The sequence below is a fragment of the Moschus berezovskii genome, chromosome 19, assembly GCF_049115385.1.
Source record: "Moschus berezovskii isolate FMDL1 chromosome 19, NW_MosBer_1.0, whole genome shotgun sequence".
Lineage (NCBI taxonomy): Eukaryota > Metazoa > Chordata > Mammalia > Artiodactyla > Moschidae > Moschus > Moschus berezovskii.
Window position 1 is genome coordinate 58,992,300 of NC_142478.1, and position 17,557 is coordinate 59,009,856.

At 43.1% G+C, this 17,557-nt stretch overlaps 1 protein-coding gene across 2 annotated transcripts in view; it reads right to left on the bottom strand.

Moving 5' to 3' along the window:
* The window catches only part of TMEM233 (transmembrane protein 233), a 47,660-nt gene extending 33,785 nt beyond the window's left edge, over window positions 1–13,875 (bottom strand). For both annotated transcript variants that reach the window (XM_055405209.2, XM_055405210.2), the window contains exon 1: window positions 13,610–13,875. In XM_055405209.2, coding sequence (XP_055261184.1) covers window positions 13,610–13,795 — 186 coding nt within the window. In that variant the 5' untranslated portion in view covers window positions 13,796–13,875. The remainder of the gene's footprint in view (window positions 1–13,609) is intronic.
* Window positions 13,876–17,557: the final 3,682 nt, after the last annotated feature.

Consider the following 17,557-nt stretch of genomic DNA (forward strand, 5'->3'; position numbering starts at 1 on the left):
TGATATCACTTACATGTGGAATCTAAAAAAGGCAAAGTCACCAAACAGAGGGTAGAGTGGTGGTTACTAGGGGCTGGGAGTTGGGGAACAAGAGAGATGTTAAGTGCACAAACTTGCAACTGGCAGACAAGTAAGTCCTGGGGACCTAATCACAGCATAGAGATTATAGACGATATTGTAGTGTAAACATCAGACTCTAAATATCTAAGATTTAAGAGACCAGATCTTAATTGTTCCTACCATGGGAAAAGAAAAGAAAATTATGTGACATAATAGAGGTGTTAACTAATGCTACAAGGGCCTCTTATTGCAATACAGAAATGTATCATATCAGAGTGATGTACACTTCAAACTTCCACAAAATTACACACCAATTAGATCTCAAAAATTTTTTTTAAAGTAGGCTTATATTAGTGGAGGCGAGCTTTTGCTTAGGTAAAAACCAAGTAAAACTCAGAACCAAAATAACTAAATTGCTGATATTTTCCAATCATTTCCTTTGGGCAGGAACTGTGTGCTAAGCTGTGGTTTCTCTATCTTTAGAGATTCTCAAGACTAGAACACATCAGAATAAAAAGAACATTTGTCTTAAGTGAATGACAGAGCTGACAGTTTCAGCTTGATAAGAACAAATGATTTAGAAGTAGAACCACCTTTCAAGGTGGAAAAGAATTCACTTATTTACTATCACTCCTTCCTCCTTCTTGCTAAAGATTTGCAGTATCTTTAGGAAAATCCTTATTTCAGACTAGAAATAAGATCTAAACATTTATTATAGAAAAATTGGAAAAAGAGTAAAAACTTATTATAGTAAAATCTGAAGTTATAATAGCCAAAGATTACCAAGGTTTACCAAGTATCCTGCAGATATTAGGGCTTCCCTGGTGGCTCAAGATGGTCAATAATCTGGGAAAAGGAGGTGAGAGGGGGTTGAGGATGGGGAACACATGTACACCCACGGCTGATTCATGTCAATGTATGGCAAAAACCACTGCTGCTGCTGCTGCTGCTGCGTCACTTCAGTCGTGTCCGACTCTGTGTGACCCCATAGATGGAAGCCCACCAGGCTTCCCCGTCCCTGGGATTCTCCAGGCAAGAACACTGGAGTGGGTTGCCATTTCCTTCTCCAGTGTGTGAAAGTGAAAAGCGAAAGTGAAGTCGCTCAGTCATGTCCGACCCTTAGCGACCCCACGGACTGCAGCCTACCAGGCTCCTCCATCCATGGGATTTTCTAGGCAATAGTACTGGAGTGGCTTGCCATTGCCTTCTCCGGGCAAAAACCACTATAATACTGTAAAGTAATTAGCATCCAATTAAAAAAAAAAAAAAAGATGGTCAAGAATCTGCCTGCAATGTGGGAGACCTGGGTTGGGAAGATCCCTTGGAGAAGAGATGGCAATCCATTCCAGTATTCTTACCTGGAGAATCCCATGGACAGAAGGGCCTGGCAGGCTACAGTCCACAGGGTCGCAAAGAGTCAGATACAACCGAGCGACCAAGCTCACAGAATGGACAGGGATAAACCATGCTGTGGTCGTTTCAGGTGAACAGCAAAGGCACACAGCTATGCATGTACATGCAGACGTGTGAACACTTTTAATTGATAAAGACAGTGTAATCTTATTGTGTATACTACTTTATAGGCTCCCCCTTCATCTTTTACTTTCAACATTCCCCTGTATCATAAAAATTCTTCACAAACACGATTCTAATAAAATAGTCTATGTTTTAAATGAATGTATTATAATTTACTTAGTCACACTCCTCTGTTGGAATCACTATTTATCTCCATCTTCAATTTTTCACATTTAAACCACAACAGTGACAAATATTAATTAAGCAATTACTCTGAGCCAGGCACCATGATTCATGTTTATTAACTTGCTTTATAATTCATTTCATCACTAATGCTCAGATGAACATCTAATATATAATGTTATGCCTCTCCATTTAATTTTAAAAAATTTTAATCTGTTGGTGAAGCTTTCTTTGTATAGATCTTGCTTATTTCCTATGTTTATTTCTGGTATTTAACATTTTATTTGCTATTTGTGACTATGCCTGTAGTTTGATCTACTGAGTCACCGATACTGAAATCCTAATTTTAGAATGTGTTTTCGTTTCTTTAAAACATCTATTCCCTCTTTCAAAACCAGCCTCATCTTCACTATCCTTTTATCCCTGGTACATATTTGGCCAATGGTAAGTAAGTAAGGTTTTCTCCCTTTCAGTCTCTCTGTACCTCTCTCTGCCTCTCTGTTCCTCCCTCCCTCGTCTCTCTCACACACACACACACACACACACTCACATACCTGTGCAAACTTAACATCAATGCCTAAACATAATCTGAGATACTTAAATGTCCAGGTGTAACAATTCACTTTACATAGATCACTATTGTCTTAGATCCCAGACTCCTAGATAGCAAGTTCCATCAAAACAATTTGATGGATATGGGCACTCAGTAAACATTTTTAGTAATAATGCTTGAGTTTTCAGAGGCTTCAGGAGTTTGTTTTGATTTTGCTTGTTCCTAAGTTTCTTTGCCTAAAGGTAATGCTGGGGATTCAAAGACTAGACTTTCAGATCATAAGGCATGTTTCCTCATCATCACCATTCATCCATTCAAGATGGTCTGTCATCTTCTTGGGCTTCTGGGATGTTGCTATTCATAAATATCTTCATGGACAAGTGAAGAATTGTCCTTTTGCCTATCACTAAAATAAAACTAGAGAGAAATTCTTCCAGGCTTGATTGAGAGTATTATACAAATGCTTCTTATATGGATGGGGCAAGCCTAGTCAAAGAAAAGCTCTCAGGACATCAAAGCTGTGTTCCCATCAAAGGGCAAACCTAGCTATCTGATTTTAATGCTTCAAGAGGCCAGACTGTGAACTTTATGGTGGTGATGACCATCATGTTTGACTTCAGCCCACTAGGGTCACCTTTGCAAGCCTTGTTTTTTCATGGATAAATGGAAATAACAACTTTTGTGTGTATCTCCCTGGAATTTCGAGAAACAAGTAGAACTGTATCCAAATGAAAATGCTTTGAGAAGTAAATACTTATGGACAAATGTAATAATAATAATAATGGCAATACCACAGTGTCAAAATTATCTACAACAAAGAACAAATGAAATTATCAGAAGAGGGAGGTAACTATAGGGGGTGTCCTTTAGTTTGGGGAATAGAAGGCATGAAATAAGGGATAAAAGAAACAAGAGAGTCAAGTTTCTGAATTCCATATGTAGGAAAAAAGATAATGAGGGAGGAAGACCATCAGCAAAAGTTTGGTTAGTGAGATCTATTACAAATATGTGTTGAGCACAATATAAAAAAAATTAAAAAATGAGAAGATCTAAATAGATATTTCTTTCATATAAATGGCCAACAGGCACATGAAAAGCTGCTCAACATTACTAATTACTGTAGAAATGCAAATCAAAACTACAATGAGGTATAATCTCATACCACTCAGAATGGCCATCATCAAATGGTTTACAAATAATATATGCTGGAGAGTGTGGAGAAAAGGGATCCCTCTTACACTGTTGGTGGGAACATAAACTGGTGCAACCACTCTGGAGAAGAGTATGGAGGTTCCTTAAAAAATTAAAAATAGAACTATCATATGATCCAGCAATCACACTCCTGGGCATATATCTGGAAAAGATGAAAACTCTAATTCAAAAAGATACATACACCTCAATGTTCATAGCAGCACTGCTTACAACAGCCAAGACATGGAAGAAATCTAAATGTCCATCAATGGATGAATGGGTAAAGATGTGGTATGTGTACACACACACACACAGATGTATGGATATAATGGAATATTACTGAGCCATAAAAAAGAATGAAAGAATGCCATTTGCAGCAGTATGGATGGACCTAGAGATGATCATGCTAGGTATCTGAAGTCAGAGAAAGACGATTTATCACTTATGTGTAGGAGTTTTAAAAAATTATACAAATGAACTTACATAGAAAATAGAGACTCACAGACATAAAAAACAAACTTACAGCTACAAAAAGGGAAAAAGAGGAAACTTGGGAATCTGGGTTGAACAGATGCACACTACTATATATAACACATGGAAGAACTATACAAAAAAGATCTTCATGACCCAGATAACCATGATGGTGTGATCACTCACCTGGAGCCAGACAACCTGAAATGTGAAGTTAAGTGAGCCTTAGGAAGCATCACCACAAAGCCAGTGGAGGTGACAGAATTCCAGGTGAGCTATTTCAAATCCTAAAAGATGATGTTGTGAAAGTGCTGCACTCAATATGCCAGCAAATTTAGAAAACTCTGCAGTGGCCACAGGACTAGAAAAAGGTCAGTTTTCATTCCAATCCCAAAGAAAGGCAATGCCAAAGAATGTTCAAATTACCACACAATTGCACTCATCTCACACACTAGCAAAGTAATGCTCCAAGCCAGACTTCAACAGTACGTGAACTGTGAACTTCCAGATGTTCAAGCTGGATTTAGAAAAGGCAGAGGAACCAGAGATCAAATTGCCAACATCCGCTGGATCATCAAAAAAATCAAGAGAGTTCCAGAAAAACATCTACTTCTGCTTTATTGACTATGTCTTTATTGACTATGCCAAAGCCTTTGACCGTGTGGATCACAACAAACTGTGGAAAATAAAGACTTGGGAATACCAGACCACCTGACCTGCCTCTTGAGAAACCTGTACACAGGTCAAGAAGTAACAGTTAGAACTGGACATGGAACAACAGACTGCTTCCAAATTGGGAAAGGAGTACATCAAGGCTGTATACTGTCACCCTGTTTATTTAACTTATATGCAGAGTACATCATGTAAAATGCCAGGCAGGATGAAGTACAAGCTGGAATCAAGATTGCCGGGAGAAATCTCAATAACCTCAGATATGCAGACGACACCACCCTTATGGCAGAAAGTGAAGAAGAACTAAAGATGAAAGTGAAAGAGAGTGAAAGAGTTGGCTTAAAACTCAACATTCAGAAAACTAAGATCATGGCATCTGGTCCCATCATTTCATGGCAAATAGATGGAGAAACAATGGAAACAGTGAGAGACTTTATTTTCTTGGGCTCCACAATCACTGCAGATGGTGACTGTGGCCATGAAATTAAAAGACGCTTGCTCCTTGGAAGAAAAGCTATGACCAGCCTGGGCAGCATATTAAAAAGCAGAGACATTACTTTGCAACAAAGGTCTGTCTAGTCAAGGCTACGGTTTTTCCCGTGGTCATGTATGGATGTGAGAGTTGGACTATGAAGAAAGCTGATTGCCGAAGAACTGATGCTTTTGAACTGTGGTATTGGAGAAGACTCTTGAGAGTCCCTTGGACTGCAAGGAGATCCAACCAGTCCATCCTAAAGGAGATCAACCCTGAACATTCATTGGAAGGACTGATGCTGAAGCTGAAACTCCAATACTTTGGCCACTTGATGAGAAGAACTGACTCATTTGAAAAGACCCTGATGCTGGGAAAGACTGAAGGCAGGAGGAGAAGGGGACAACAGAGGATGAGATGATGGATGGCATCATCGACTCGATGGACAGGAGTTTGAGTAAGCTCTGGGAGTTGGTGATGGACAGAGAGACCTGGTGTGCTGCAGTCCATGGGGTTATAAAGAGTCGGACATGACTGAGTGACTGAACTGAACTATAAATAAACAAGATAAACAAAGACCTATTAGATTGTACAAGGAACTATATTCAACATCTTGTAATGACCTATAATGGAAAAATGTCTGAGAAAGAATATATACATATAATACACAAACAGACACACACACATATATATATATATATATACAAACATAAAACTAAATCACTTTGCTGTATACCTGAAACTTTATAAATCAACTATACCTCAATAAAAAAATAAAAGGACAAGATATGATCAGGAAAAAAAGCCCAATTTTGCTGGGAAAAAGGTGGAGAGGTGGGTCTCTAGACAAGAACGTTAGTGAAGGAACACTATTCTTGTTCTATCGACAGTGGGTCAGCTCATTAAAAGGAGAACAAATGCATCACTAAGAACATTATTTTTTTGTTCTGTGGAATATTAGCCTTAGAATCAAAAGATGCTTGGCAACATGCTTAGTAAACGCGCCATGCTACATTTTTCTGACCAAGAGCCATAAGAAACAGTGGTTGGTCAAATGTTTCAGGAGACTCCCAAGGAAAGGAAACAGTACGCTTTTGCTTAACTTAGTATTTGTGTTCTCAATCCACCCCTCCCATATTCCTTACTCCTTTCTAAAAAATAAACTTGTTAATATTGGGCAGAACCAGCTGTTTGAGAAGCGTGGTTTTAGAAAATCTGGTTTAATTCTTGAACTTGCGAAAATGGAAACTTCAGGTGTATTCAGGTGCCTGCACTGAAAGCATCATACTTCTGGAAAAGCAGCTTTGAATGGAAGAAAAGAGCAGAAACCTATTTCCAAAGGTGGATCTATTGGCCTGTGATGTGGGGATATTGGTGGGTGACAGATGAGCCAGGAAAACTATCCTTGGGAAGCAAGCGTTGGCTAACTTCTCAGCAACCCTTGGCATTAGCCTGACTTTCCTGGATGTTTTTCAAAAAAGTTTTGGCAGAACTGCAGAACACAGAGGGGAAGGGAGAGCAATCCTCAGTGATAAACGTAGGTACACATTTAGGCCTCTGGGGCCATTCATTCATCCATCCATCCATCCATTCATCAAACATACGGTACTTACTAACCATGTGCTCAGCATTGTGCTAACTGCTGTGGCCAACAGTGCAGCTTCAAGAGGCTCACGGACACAAACTGGTACAAAGAAGGAAAAGTACCCTGAGAGAAATCTATTCAAAGTGTAGGTTGAGGGGACACAACTTAGGGTGAGGGCACGAGGGTAATCAAGAAGGACTTCACAAAGGAGGCGGTTTTCCAGCTAAACTTTGAAAGAGGAGTGAAATCTGCATTTTAACAAGCACCTCAAGTGGTTACATTTTGAAAAGCACTGTTCTAGGATGTGAGTCCTCCTACCTGGCCTTCTCTTGAGGACTATTTAAAGGTGTCTTCCAAAGTCACCATTAAAATTCATAATAAGTCAGATGCAGTTTGCTTATAAATTCATGACAAACTGCACCTCAGCCATGGCATGTTTCGCTAACTTATTTAACAGCTGCTGTTTTGTTACCTGGGCAATGTTTAACAACTCTAGGAGGGACTTTTCTTTTTAACAACAACAACAACAAAAACACCTTTACTATGTAAATTTTCAAGCATATTAAAAATAAATAGAACAATACAACAAATCTCCGTATTCCCATAATCCAGCTTCAACAACCATCCATTAGTGGCCAATCTTGTTTTTATCTATATCTCCCATATTATGGTATGAGAACGTCATTATAAAATTTTATCAGTAAATTAAAATGACATTTAAAATGTGTTTTCTAGGAATACAAAGATTATCATCTTGTACCTCTAATAATCTAGGACTTATTAGATTGAAAGGACCTATTGAAAGGACCCCAATAGCAGTTTAAAATCTATATTCCCAAATTCCAAATGTCAGCGGCCATCCTTTGCCACATACTGGGGAAACTTACGAAAGTAGCCATCAAGGCAGGGGTTGCCTGGGCCATGTGCATATCTAAAATTTATGGGTATCTATAACAAAGCTGTCCAACAAAGCCAACATGCTTCAGGCAAGGTCTTTGTCATCTGAAACCATCTTGACACTCTTCAGAGCTTCAAGTGCAGGAATTCATAAGGAATAAGTCACAGGTATCCATAATATTGCTATTCTATTTTTTAGCTGACAATAATGTAGAAAGACCAACAGAAAGAAGACAGAAATCAACTGAGGACCCAATGAACTATAATACTTAAGAGTTTCAACTTATAAGTGATGGCAAGCATCCTGGGTCAGCTACCTGAATCAGGATCTGTTATTTCTAAGCTCTGCCTTGATCACTGAAAACAAACAAACAAAACCCTCAAACCCCACACAAGTAATAACTCTTCTCTGAACCTATGAAAATCCAGTTGAAACCCAGTTTTGACGGACAAACCCTGGTGGAGCCTGGGTCAGATAGAAAGAATATCCAGTTTGGTCTTTCATTCTGTGGATATTTACTTTCTTTTTGACCACAGACTTTGTCTTCTAGAGCAGGTGTGGTTAGGTTCTGGGCAGGGCTGTGGCTTACTGTGTCAGCCCATGACCAGATAATGGATTTTGACAATGGCTTCAGATCGATCATCCATTATCGACTGCATCGTCTGCTGGTTTATGAAACCTGCTGCCTTGTTTTGAGGATTTCTCTTTGCCTCTTTTTGGTGTGTTGGAGCTGTTTCTTTGATCAGTTGTCTTTATGTTCCCTGATTTAATTCCTTGTATTAGGGGAGCACACCCTCCCATAGCTTTCTAAGAAAAGGTGTATGTCAGATTTCTTTTTGAGATCTTGAATGGCTGTAATTAATGTTTACCATTATATCACAGCAGTTACACATTTACTTGTCATTGCTTTTATTTTTTAATCAAATTCGCTAGTCTCAATTTGGAGAAGGAAATGGCAACCCACTCCAGTGTTCTTGCCTGGAGAATCCCAGGGACGAGGGAGCCTGTGGGCTGCCGTCTTTGGGGTCGCACAGAGTCGGACACGACTGAAGCGACTTAGCAGCAGCAGCAATAAAAATACAAAAAGCTACTGGAAAAGGTAATGGCTTGTATCCCTAAAATATATGCGTCATCATCTTTAATACTAAATTCTAGCTGTGTTTTAGGTAATGCCATGAAATCATTGAAATTTTACTATTTAATTTCCACAACAGTACCTGACTTGGTACCCTCGCAACCCTTGTTTTACAGTTTTAAGAAATCAAGCCTCAGAAAGACTGAGACAGTTGCATGAGGTTACAGATGTAGCAAAAAGTATAAAAGGCTTTGAACCTCACTGTTTGGTACCTGGACAGATTCTGTGGGTGTGAGGAAGAAATTCTATTCAAAGAAGGCTTATAATTCATCTAATTAAAATTCATTGGCTATTATGTATTCATACTTAGAGTGACCAAATTGGTTCACCTATACAAAAGACTGTATCATAACATAAAAATGGAGACTTGGCATGGACTTGCTTTCGGTCTCTTGAGCCAGGAAGGAAATTCCAGCTACAAAACTAGTATTAATAGATGGCGATCTCAACCGAAATTTGCCAACACTCTTGCAAGTTTTTTCTTGCAGATCCAAGAGGGGAGAGACCTTGCTGATCTTTTTTATCCCTTGATAAAGGTAAAGGAGTATACCAATGCCTGGAGTGTTAGTCGCTCAGTTGTGTCCAACTCTTTGAAACCCCATGGACTGTAGCCGCCAGGGTCCTCTGTCCATGGACATCTCCAGTTAAGAATACTGGAGTGGGTAGCCATTCCTTTTCCAGGGGCTCTTCCTGACCCAGGGATTGAACCCACATTGCCTACATTGCAGGCAGATTCTTTACCTTCTGAGAAACCAGGAAAGCCCAGGGAAGTGTGGAAGAGCCTGACATTTAGTAATAGTGCTCAATAAATATTTGTTGAATGAACAACCAATCTTTCTCCAAGGTAAAAGTTATATGGACAGTCTCCACATTCCATCTTTCATATGGAATAAACAGATAGCCTGGAATGGACGGGAGTACAATGAATGAGACCTGAAAACCACTCTGGGCTCTACTTCCCAAGTCGTGTATCCCATCTGTATGGAGGAGGGGTGCTATTTTCAAATTCACATGTGTAATATGGGCTAGCAGTGATCCAGTCTGCAGGAAATTGATGAGATGTGTGTCCCTGAAACTGAGGATAGGTTAAGTGTATTTTTTTTTGCATTTTTTTAATGTGGACCATTTTTAAAGTCTTTATTGAATTTGCTACAACATTGCTTCTCTTTCATATTTTGATTTTTTTGGCTCTGAGGCTCCCTGACCAGGGATGGATCCTGCACCCCCTACAGTGGAAGGTGAAACCACTGGGACCACCAGGGAAGTCCCTAAACGCACTTTCAACAAACAGACTTTTAGTACTTGGGGAAGCAAAGACTTCCATGTCCCTGACTCTGGCAATGCCTGACCCACCAACATTCTGACGCGACAAGCCATACTATACCAATTCTCTTCAGTGGTGAACTCCTCACAACCCCAGGACTCCCTTAGTTTTGCCAAGGATGGTGGAAAGAGCACAGGTGCCAACAGCTTGAAGAACACTCTTCTCAAATGTGTATTTTTCAAAGAGGCTTTATGATTCCCTAGCACCTACTTCAACTTCGTAATTTGATAGAAGGCTTCTCAGACTTGATTTAATAAATAAAGATATTGATTGTTTTGAGATTCCTGGCTCTTTTTACAGTTCTGGGAATGAATTATATTGAGCCTTGTCAGTATTTATGTCAGTTTGCATTATCTCCCTGTGTTTCTTGATTGGAGTGCTATTGATGTTTGGGGCGGGTCAGTTCTTCACTGGGGGGACAGTCTCCAGCATTGTAGGATATTAATATTCTTAGCCCTTCCCACCAAATGCCTGTAGTGCCCCAAATCACTGATATACACAGATATTTCCCACATAGTTCCAAGCACGTCCATGGGGAATGGCACCACTATTTAGTGCCTCAACTGATCACAAATTACAGATGACTGAGATTTGAAAATAGCCAGGACTGAACATCACCAGACTCCCCAGGGAAAGCATACACCTGGCAGTTGGTCAACCATCCTCCTCCTGTGCACCATTCTGCTTCCTCTTTATCCTTTAGAGTCTTTATTATGAAACCTGTCAAACTGAGGTCTGCACTGTTTCAAAGGGAAAATGCTTCCAGTACTTTAGAGGGAGCACAATTTGGAGGGTGTAGGAAGCTTAGTGTGACGTTAGTTTGACGTTCTGTTTGTTTTCATACAAGACATATGATGTTTCCAGACTCCAAATCTATCCATCTGTCTGACAGTTATTGCCTGTACCGAGTGCAACGCTGGTGGCTTAACACACTTTTATTCTCTTTTATCCTTGCAACATTTTTGCTGCCTCTTAAAATGCTTTTTACATTACCATTTTCTAGATGAAGAAGCCAACACTTTAAAAGGGTATACATAAAGCTGATCCACTTCATTGTACAGTAGAAACTAACATAACAATATAAAGCAATTATACTTCAGCAAAAAAAAAAAAAGTATGAAATTTGGCCAGTCAACTTTCTGATTCCAATATCTATTTTCTGACAATAGGATGGTCTCCTGCTGTAAATCTATTGAATAAAAGTCTTGTGGGAGGAAATGGAGATAGGAGGGCCAGAAAAAGGTTTCTATTCAAAGCACATAGAAGTCTTATCCCCCAGGACACACCAAGTGGCATCATTAGCGTCCAACCTGTCACCACCAGCTGGAGTTCCAGCTCATCTCAGATAAATGTGGGATGCGGGGGGAGCGGGGGAGGCTCTGCAGGCACTTTTCTACTTGGCACTGGGAAAGGAGTAAATTGGCTGTTGATTCATTAATAAACCAGGATAGAGTGTGGGCACCAATACCAGTCAATTCTTTGCTGCCGCCTAGAGAATTTGGCAGCTACAACCGCCTCTTCCTGCTTTGCTGCAAAAAACCATCCAAGACCAGATGTCTCAGGAGAGGAAGGAAGAGAGGAAACTGACCGGTTGGTCCTAAGGAAGCTGATGAGGTGGTTCCTGGGCTCCAGCATGGGGTGAAGTAGCAGGAGGAGAACAGATATTGTGACCCATTAACATCATTCATACGCTCATTCATTCACCTCACAGTATTTACTGGGCGTCTACCACGAGCCAGATTTTCTTCTAGGTGAAGCTACACCGACAAAAAACCAAAAAACAAACAAATACCCCTGCCCTCACAGAGCTTATATTCTAATGAGGGGACACAGACAATAAGCATATAAATACATGGAATAATATATTACACAGAAACAAGTACCTTGAGCAAAAAATTACAGGGAGGGGAGAATAGAGCTTGAGAGTGTGTGTGTGGGGTAGGGAGGTTGATTTTAAAACAGTGATCAGAGAAGCTCTCAGCAAGTGACACGTAAGTAAAGATCTAAAAGCACCACCATGCTGGGCCCTGTTCCAAGAGGTTCCCACTTTATCTCATTCATACAACGACCCTGAGAAATATGGCTATGATTGTCCCCACTTCACAGACAAAGAGGCTGAGGTGAAGAGAGATGCAGTGATTTCCGGAGATCATACAGTACATGATGGAACTAGGATTTGAACGCAGGCAGTCTGAAGTTCAGCAGCTGAACGCTTGAATGTTGGTGCAGACAGCCTACAAACGGGGTATGAGAGAGGGCAAGCTATGAGTGCCAATGAGGCCTCTGTGTGCACCCAGGAAGCCAGTACAGTGCCACCCATGGGCAACTGTTGGTGGACTTGCAGGGGGGAAGCGGGTAGAGGCTCTTGATCTTTACCGAGTTTACTGGGACTCTCCTGGTCTGCGGCTGGGGAACTGGGTCTGGCGAGGTGGGTGGGTGGGGGAGGGAGCTCGCTGCAGGGCTGTTCTGGGCCAGCTGCCCCAGTCAGTAAGGTTAGGACCTCGCCAGAGCTCCTCGCCCTCCTGGCTTCTCACAGAGCTCCTACCTGGGCAGCTGAAGAAGGGAGTGGAAGTGAGCTCGGGAAGTAGCACCAGCTGCTTCTACTGCAGAGAGGGACAGAGTTCGCGGAGGGCGAGCTGCACGGAGTGCAGGAGTCCCCAGCGCATTCCCGGGCCTGGAGGGGCGCCCGGGAGCATTTGGGGGATGGCAGGAGAGGTGCAGGGAGTCGCAAAGAGTCTGACACGACTCGCGACTAAAGAGAGGCGCAGACAGGGTCCCTGTGCAGCGAGTGAGAGGGGAACGACTACGTGCTGGTGTAGAAAAAGTAAGAGAGGGGAGGGCGCGCATTGCCGTCGGGAGCCGCACAGGGTGCCCCGAAGACGCCTGGAGAGCGAGCAAGCTCACCTGAACAGAGGGACCAGGCGGCGCCGAAGAGAGCGCGGAGGGGTCAGCTGCGGAGGAAGCGCGCCAAGGCACTGGTGTCCCAGAGAGGGCGAGCGCAAGTGTGGGACCGGGGGTCTAGAAGACATTGGGGATCGCTTAGGGACCCTCAGAGAGTGGCCCAGGCGGCGCCCAGGGCGCAGTAAAGACAAGACTATGAGCTAAAAAATAGAGGCGCTGCTGCCTCGAGACCCGGAGCAAGGGAGAGGCAGGGAGGGCGCGCTCTTGCTGTGAGAGTGGTGCGCTGTGAGGCTCCAGAACGAAAGGCTGAGAAGTGGAAGGGCGCCCAGGAATGTCGGAGGCGGCGGGAGGGAAGCCGGAAAGTCCAAGGAAGAACTTGCTCGGGTTGGAGAGAGTGCACAGCACTGCTGGGAGTGGAAAGCCGCCCAGGGGAGGCTTGGTCAGGGTTCTGAGCGCCACCGGGAGCACAAAGGAGGCGCTGATGGCTGGAGGGAGAGTGCGGAGAGTCTGAGAAAGGTGAGCCAGGACAGAAAAGCCCCGGTGCCCCGGGCAGTGAGGAAGGGAGCGGTGAAGAGCGGAGAGTCCCCACCAGGGGGTCCCGCCGCTCGGGTCTTCTGTGCCTGGCTGCTGCAGGTCCTAATTTACTCACCATGATGGAGAAGACTAAAGCCACGATGTTGATGGGGTACGCGGGGCAAAAACACGCGACGATGGCAAGCCACAGGTAGTTTTGAGGCTTGGGCACGTCCTCCTCGGTCTTGTCATCGTCGGTGTTGGCCTCGGGACTGCTGTCCAAAGCCCTCTTGAAGTCCGAGCTGGGGGCGTACTGAGACATGGGCGAGGTCGGCGGTGCGGGGAGGCGCAAGGGCGCACGGCCGGCGCGGTCTGGGGCTTTGGCCGCAGGCTCCTGGCGAGTCGCTGAAAAGCCAGTGGCGCGGGACTCCTGGGATACGTAATCTCACCCCTTCTGCGCCCTCCACTTGCACCTGCCTGGGCTCAGGGACCCGGGCCAAGAGACTCCGGCACCGGAGGGAGGGAGAGAGCCAGGGCGTGGGGGAGGCAGCCGGGGAGGAGAGAGGGAGCCAGCCAGCCTGAGAAACAGCGGAAAGGCACCCCTTGAGGACACACCCAGGGGCCATCAAGCAGACACAAAGGCTTACAGGTTAAGAGTCTTACAGGGAAGGGAAAGGGAAGACCCTTTACATGGCAGACTGACTGACCTACAGGCTGAAGACGACCAGCTCCTCTTTTAAAGCAGCTGATTTTGAGTTCATTCAGCATCACAGGAGGTGACCCAACTCTATCCAGTTGGGCACCCAGCCCTACCCAGGAGGTAGCAGATTTACTACTTCCTCTCGACTTTAATGATTTGCTTTCCCTGCTCTATGATCCTTCTTCTAAGAGTTTGAACCCTGAGCCTCACTGATTTCTCTTCCCCAACAGGTGGGCAGGGAGCAAGGTGCTCAGTTTGGGGCACCTAACACACCACCGAGGGGGCCCCTGGAGACTGGTGTGTCGAAAGGCAGCGGGCACCACCCAGGCAGGGCCTGTCCCAGTACCCTCCACTTTCTCCCAAGTGTGCCGTCAAGGAGTCCTTCTCCTCTCCACTTTTCCGCCTTGGAGGAGAGAGAAGCAGGTAGATCTAACTTGTGCAGACAACCCAGGTGGTTACCTGGGATGGAAAGAAGAGAGAGGGATCCACTTTGGGAACTGGAGTGAGGGTAGCTGAGACAGATCAGCAGTCTGAACAATTAATGAAAGATGGTATGGACCAGAACTGGGGCTCCAAACCGGATGTAGTGGGGAAATCATCACATCTGAGTTGAATGACCTCAGAGAAATTCCCTCACCTTGCTGATCGCCAATGTTTTCATCCAAAAGAAGTAATAATAATAGTGGAATAATGAGAGTCCCTGCCTCATCACAGATATTGTTAAAGACTATGAGACTGCATGTCAAGTCAGGAGAGTCTTAAGTGTTCAATAAATTTTGCCTATTATTAGGATGATATTTTCCCCAAATATAGTTATTATAGGGCTTCTCAGGTGGTGCTAGTGGTAAAGAACCTGCCTGCCAATGCAGGAGACCCGGGTTCAATCCCTGGGTTAGGAAGACCCCCTGGAGGAGGAAATGGCAACCCACGCCAGTATTCTTGCCTGGAGAATCCCACGGACAGAGGAGCCTGGTGGGGTATACTTCATGGGGTCTCAAAGAGCCGGACATGACTGAAGCGACTTAGCACAGACACGTATAGTATCTCAAACCCAGTATCTCTTGCTGTAAACAATTCATGAAAAATTCAGCTAGTCTGAGTTGGCAGGACCACAAAGAAATGCAAATAATTTTAGTGTGCACAGTCTCAAAAGCAGTTGCTCACACTATTACATGGAGAAATGAGATGAGATGAGGAAGCAGCACGCATCCACCGTCTCAGAACACGAACTGACAGATGGTCTGGGATGCTCTCACTCATTGCATAACCCTCTCTGATTTGAATATCTGCCTCCCTCACTGGATGGCAAACTCCCTGAGAGAGGGAACTGCCCTGCTCATCTTTGTGTCAACACTTGGGCACATATCTATATTTTGTAATAAACGTGCTTAGCATAGCTTTCTGGGTGAACATATGAAGATGACACATCACTTATATGGGGAATCTTAAAGAAAATGATACAGATGAACTTATTTACAAAACAGAAACAGGTTCACAGACATAGAAAACGAACTACTATATATAAAACAGATAAATGTAACAAAAGCCTACTGTATAAGCACAGGGAACTATATTCAATATCATGTTAACCTATAATGGATACTGAAAAGGAGAATCTATATCTATCTGATTCACTTTGCTGTACACCCGAAACAACACTGTAAATTAACTATACTGCAATTTTAAAAAATGATTAAAAAAAAAAGGGAAAATACCACAGTATCTTTCCCACCATGCCTTCTCCCCTATTTTGGATGGTTAATCAAGTAGGAATAAGCCAGAGAATTAGATTCATCTACTGAGTTCTCAACCAAACTGCCTGGAATGCTTTTCCCTGAGAATGTCACATGGCTGCTCCTCCTTATTTCTTATCTGTCAACTGAAATGTCACTTCCTCAGAGAGACAGAGAGTTTCTCTTTACATTCATCTAGTGTAGGTCCCCATAATTATTATATATTTTATTAGTTTTTTTTTAGTGACATTTATCACTACTGTAATTTATTTGTGTACTTGTTTGCTATCTATTCTTTCTTGAGACTATGAGCTCTGTAACCTGTTCAGGGCTGTATCTCCAGAACTTAGAATTGTCCTGGCACATACTTGGGATGGAAGAAATAGTTCTTGAATGAATGGATCAGAATTACCTACGAGTGTTGAAAAATGATTTCCCGATCTTGATCAAGATCTACTTGAATTAGAATTTCCCAGAATGGTACCCCAGAAATCTGTATTTAGAATGCCTGGGAAGTCTGTATTTTTAGAACAATCCCAAGTAATTTTGATGGAACTGAACATTTTCTCAAATCCCAATACCATCTCTAGCTCTCAGGATGTAGGCCTGGATATTTCTTTTTTAGGTCCCCTCTGGTGCCTCACAATTGCACTCATCTCACACGCTAGTAAAGTCATGCTCAAAATTCTCCAAGCCAGGCTTCAGCAATACGTGAACCGTGAACTCCCAGATGTTCAAGCAGGTTTTAGAAAAGGCAGAGGCACCAGAGATCAAATTGCCAACATCCGCTGGATCATGGAAAAAGCAAGAGAGTTCCAGAAAAACATCTATTTCTGCTTCATTGACTATGCCAAAGCCTTTGACTGTGTGGATCACAATACACTGTGGAAATTTCTGGAAGAGATGGGAATACCAGACCACCTGACCTGCCTCTTGAGAAACCTGTATGCAGATCAGGAATCAACAGTCAGGACTGGACATGGAACAACAGACTGGTTCCAAATAGGAAAAGGAGTACGTCAAGGCTGTATATTGTCACCTTGCTTATTTAACTTCTATGCAGAGTACATCATGAGGAACGCTGGGCTGGAAGAAGCACAAGCTGGAATCAAGATTGCTGGGAGAAATATCAATAATCTCAGATATTCAGATGACACTACCCTTATGGCAGAAAGTGAAGAGGAACTCAAAAGCCTCTTGATGAAAGTGAAAGAGGAGAGTGAAAAGGCTGGCTTGAAGCTCAACATTCAGAAAACAAAGATCATGGCATCTGGTCCCATCACTTCATGGGAAATCGATGGAAAAACAGTGGAAACAGTGTCAGACTTTATTTTTGGGGGCTCCAAAATCACTGCAGATGCTGATCGCAGCCATGAAATTAAAAGACGCTTACTCCTTGGAAGGAAAGTTATGACCAACCTTGATAATATATTAAAAAGCAGAGACATTACTTTGCCAACAAAGGTCTGTCTAGTCAAGGCTATGGTTTTTCCCGTGGTCATGTATGGATGTGAGAGTTGGACTGTGAAGAAGGCTGATCGCCGAAGAATTGATGCTTTTGAACTGTGGTGTTGGAGAAGACTCTTGAGAGTCCCTTGTACCACAAGGAGATCCAACCAGTCCATTCTAAGGGAGATCGATCCTGGGTGTT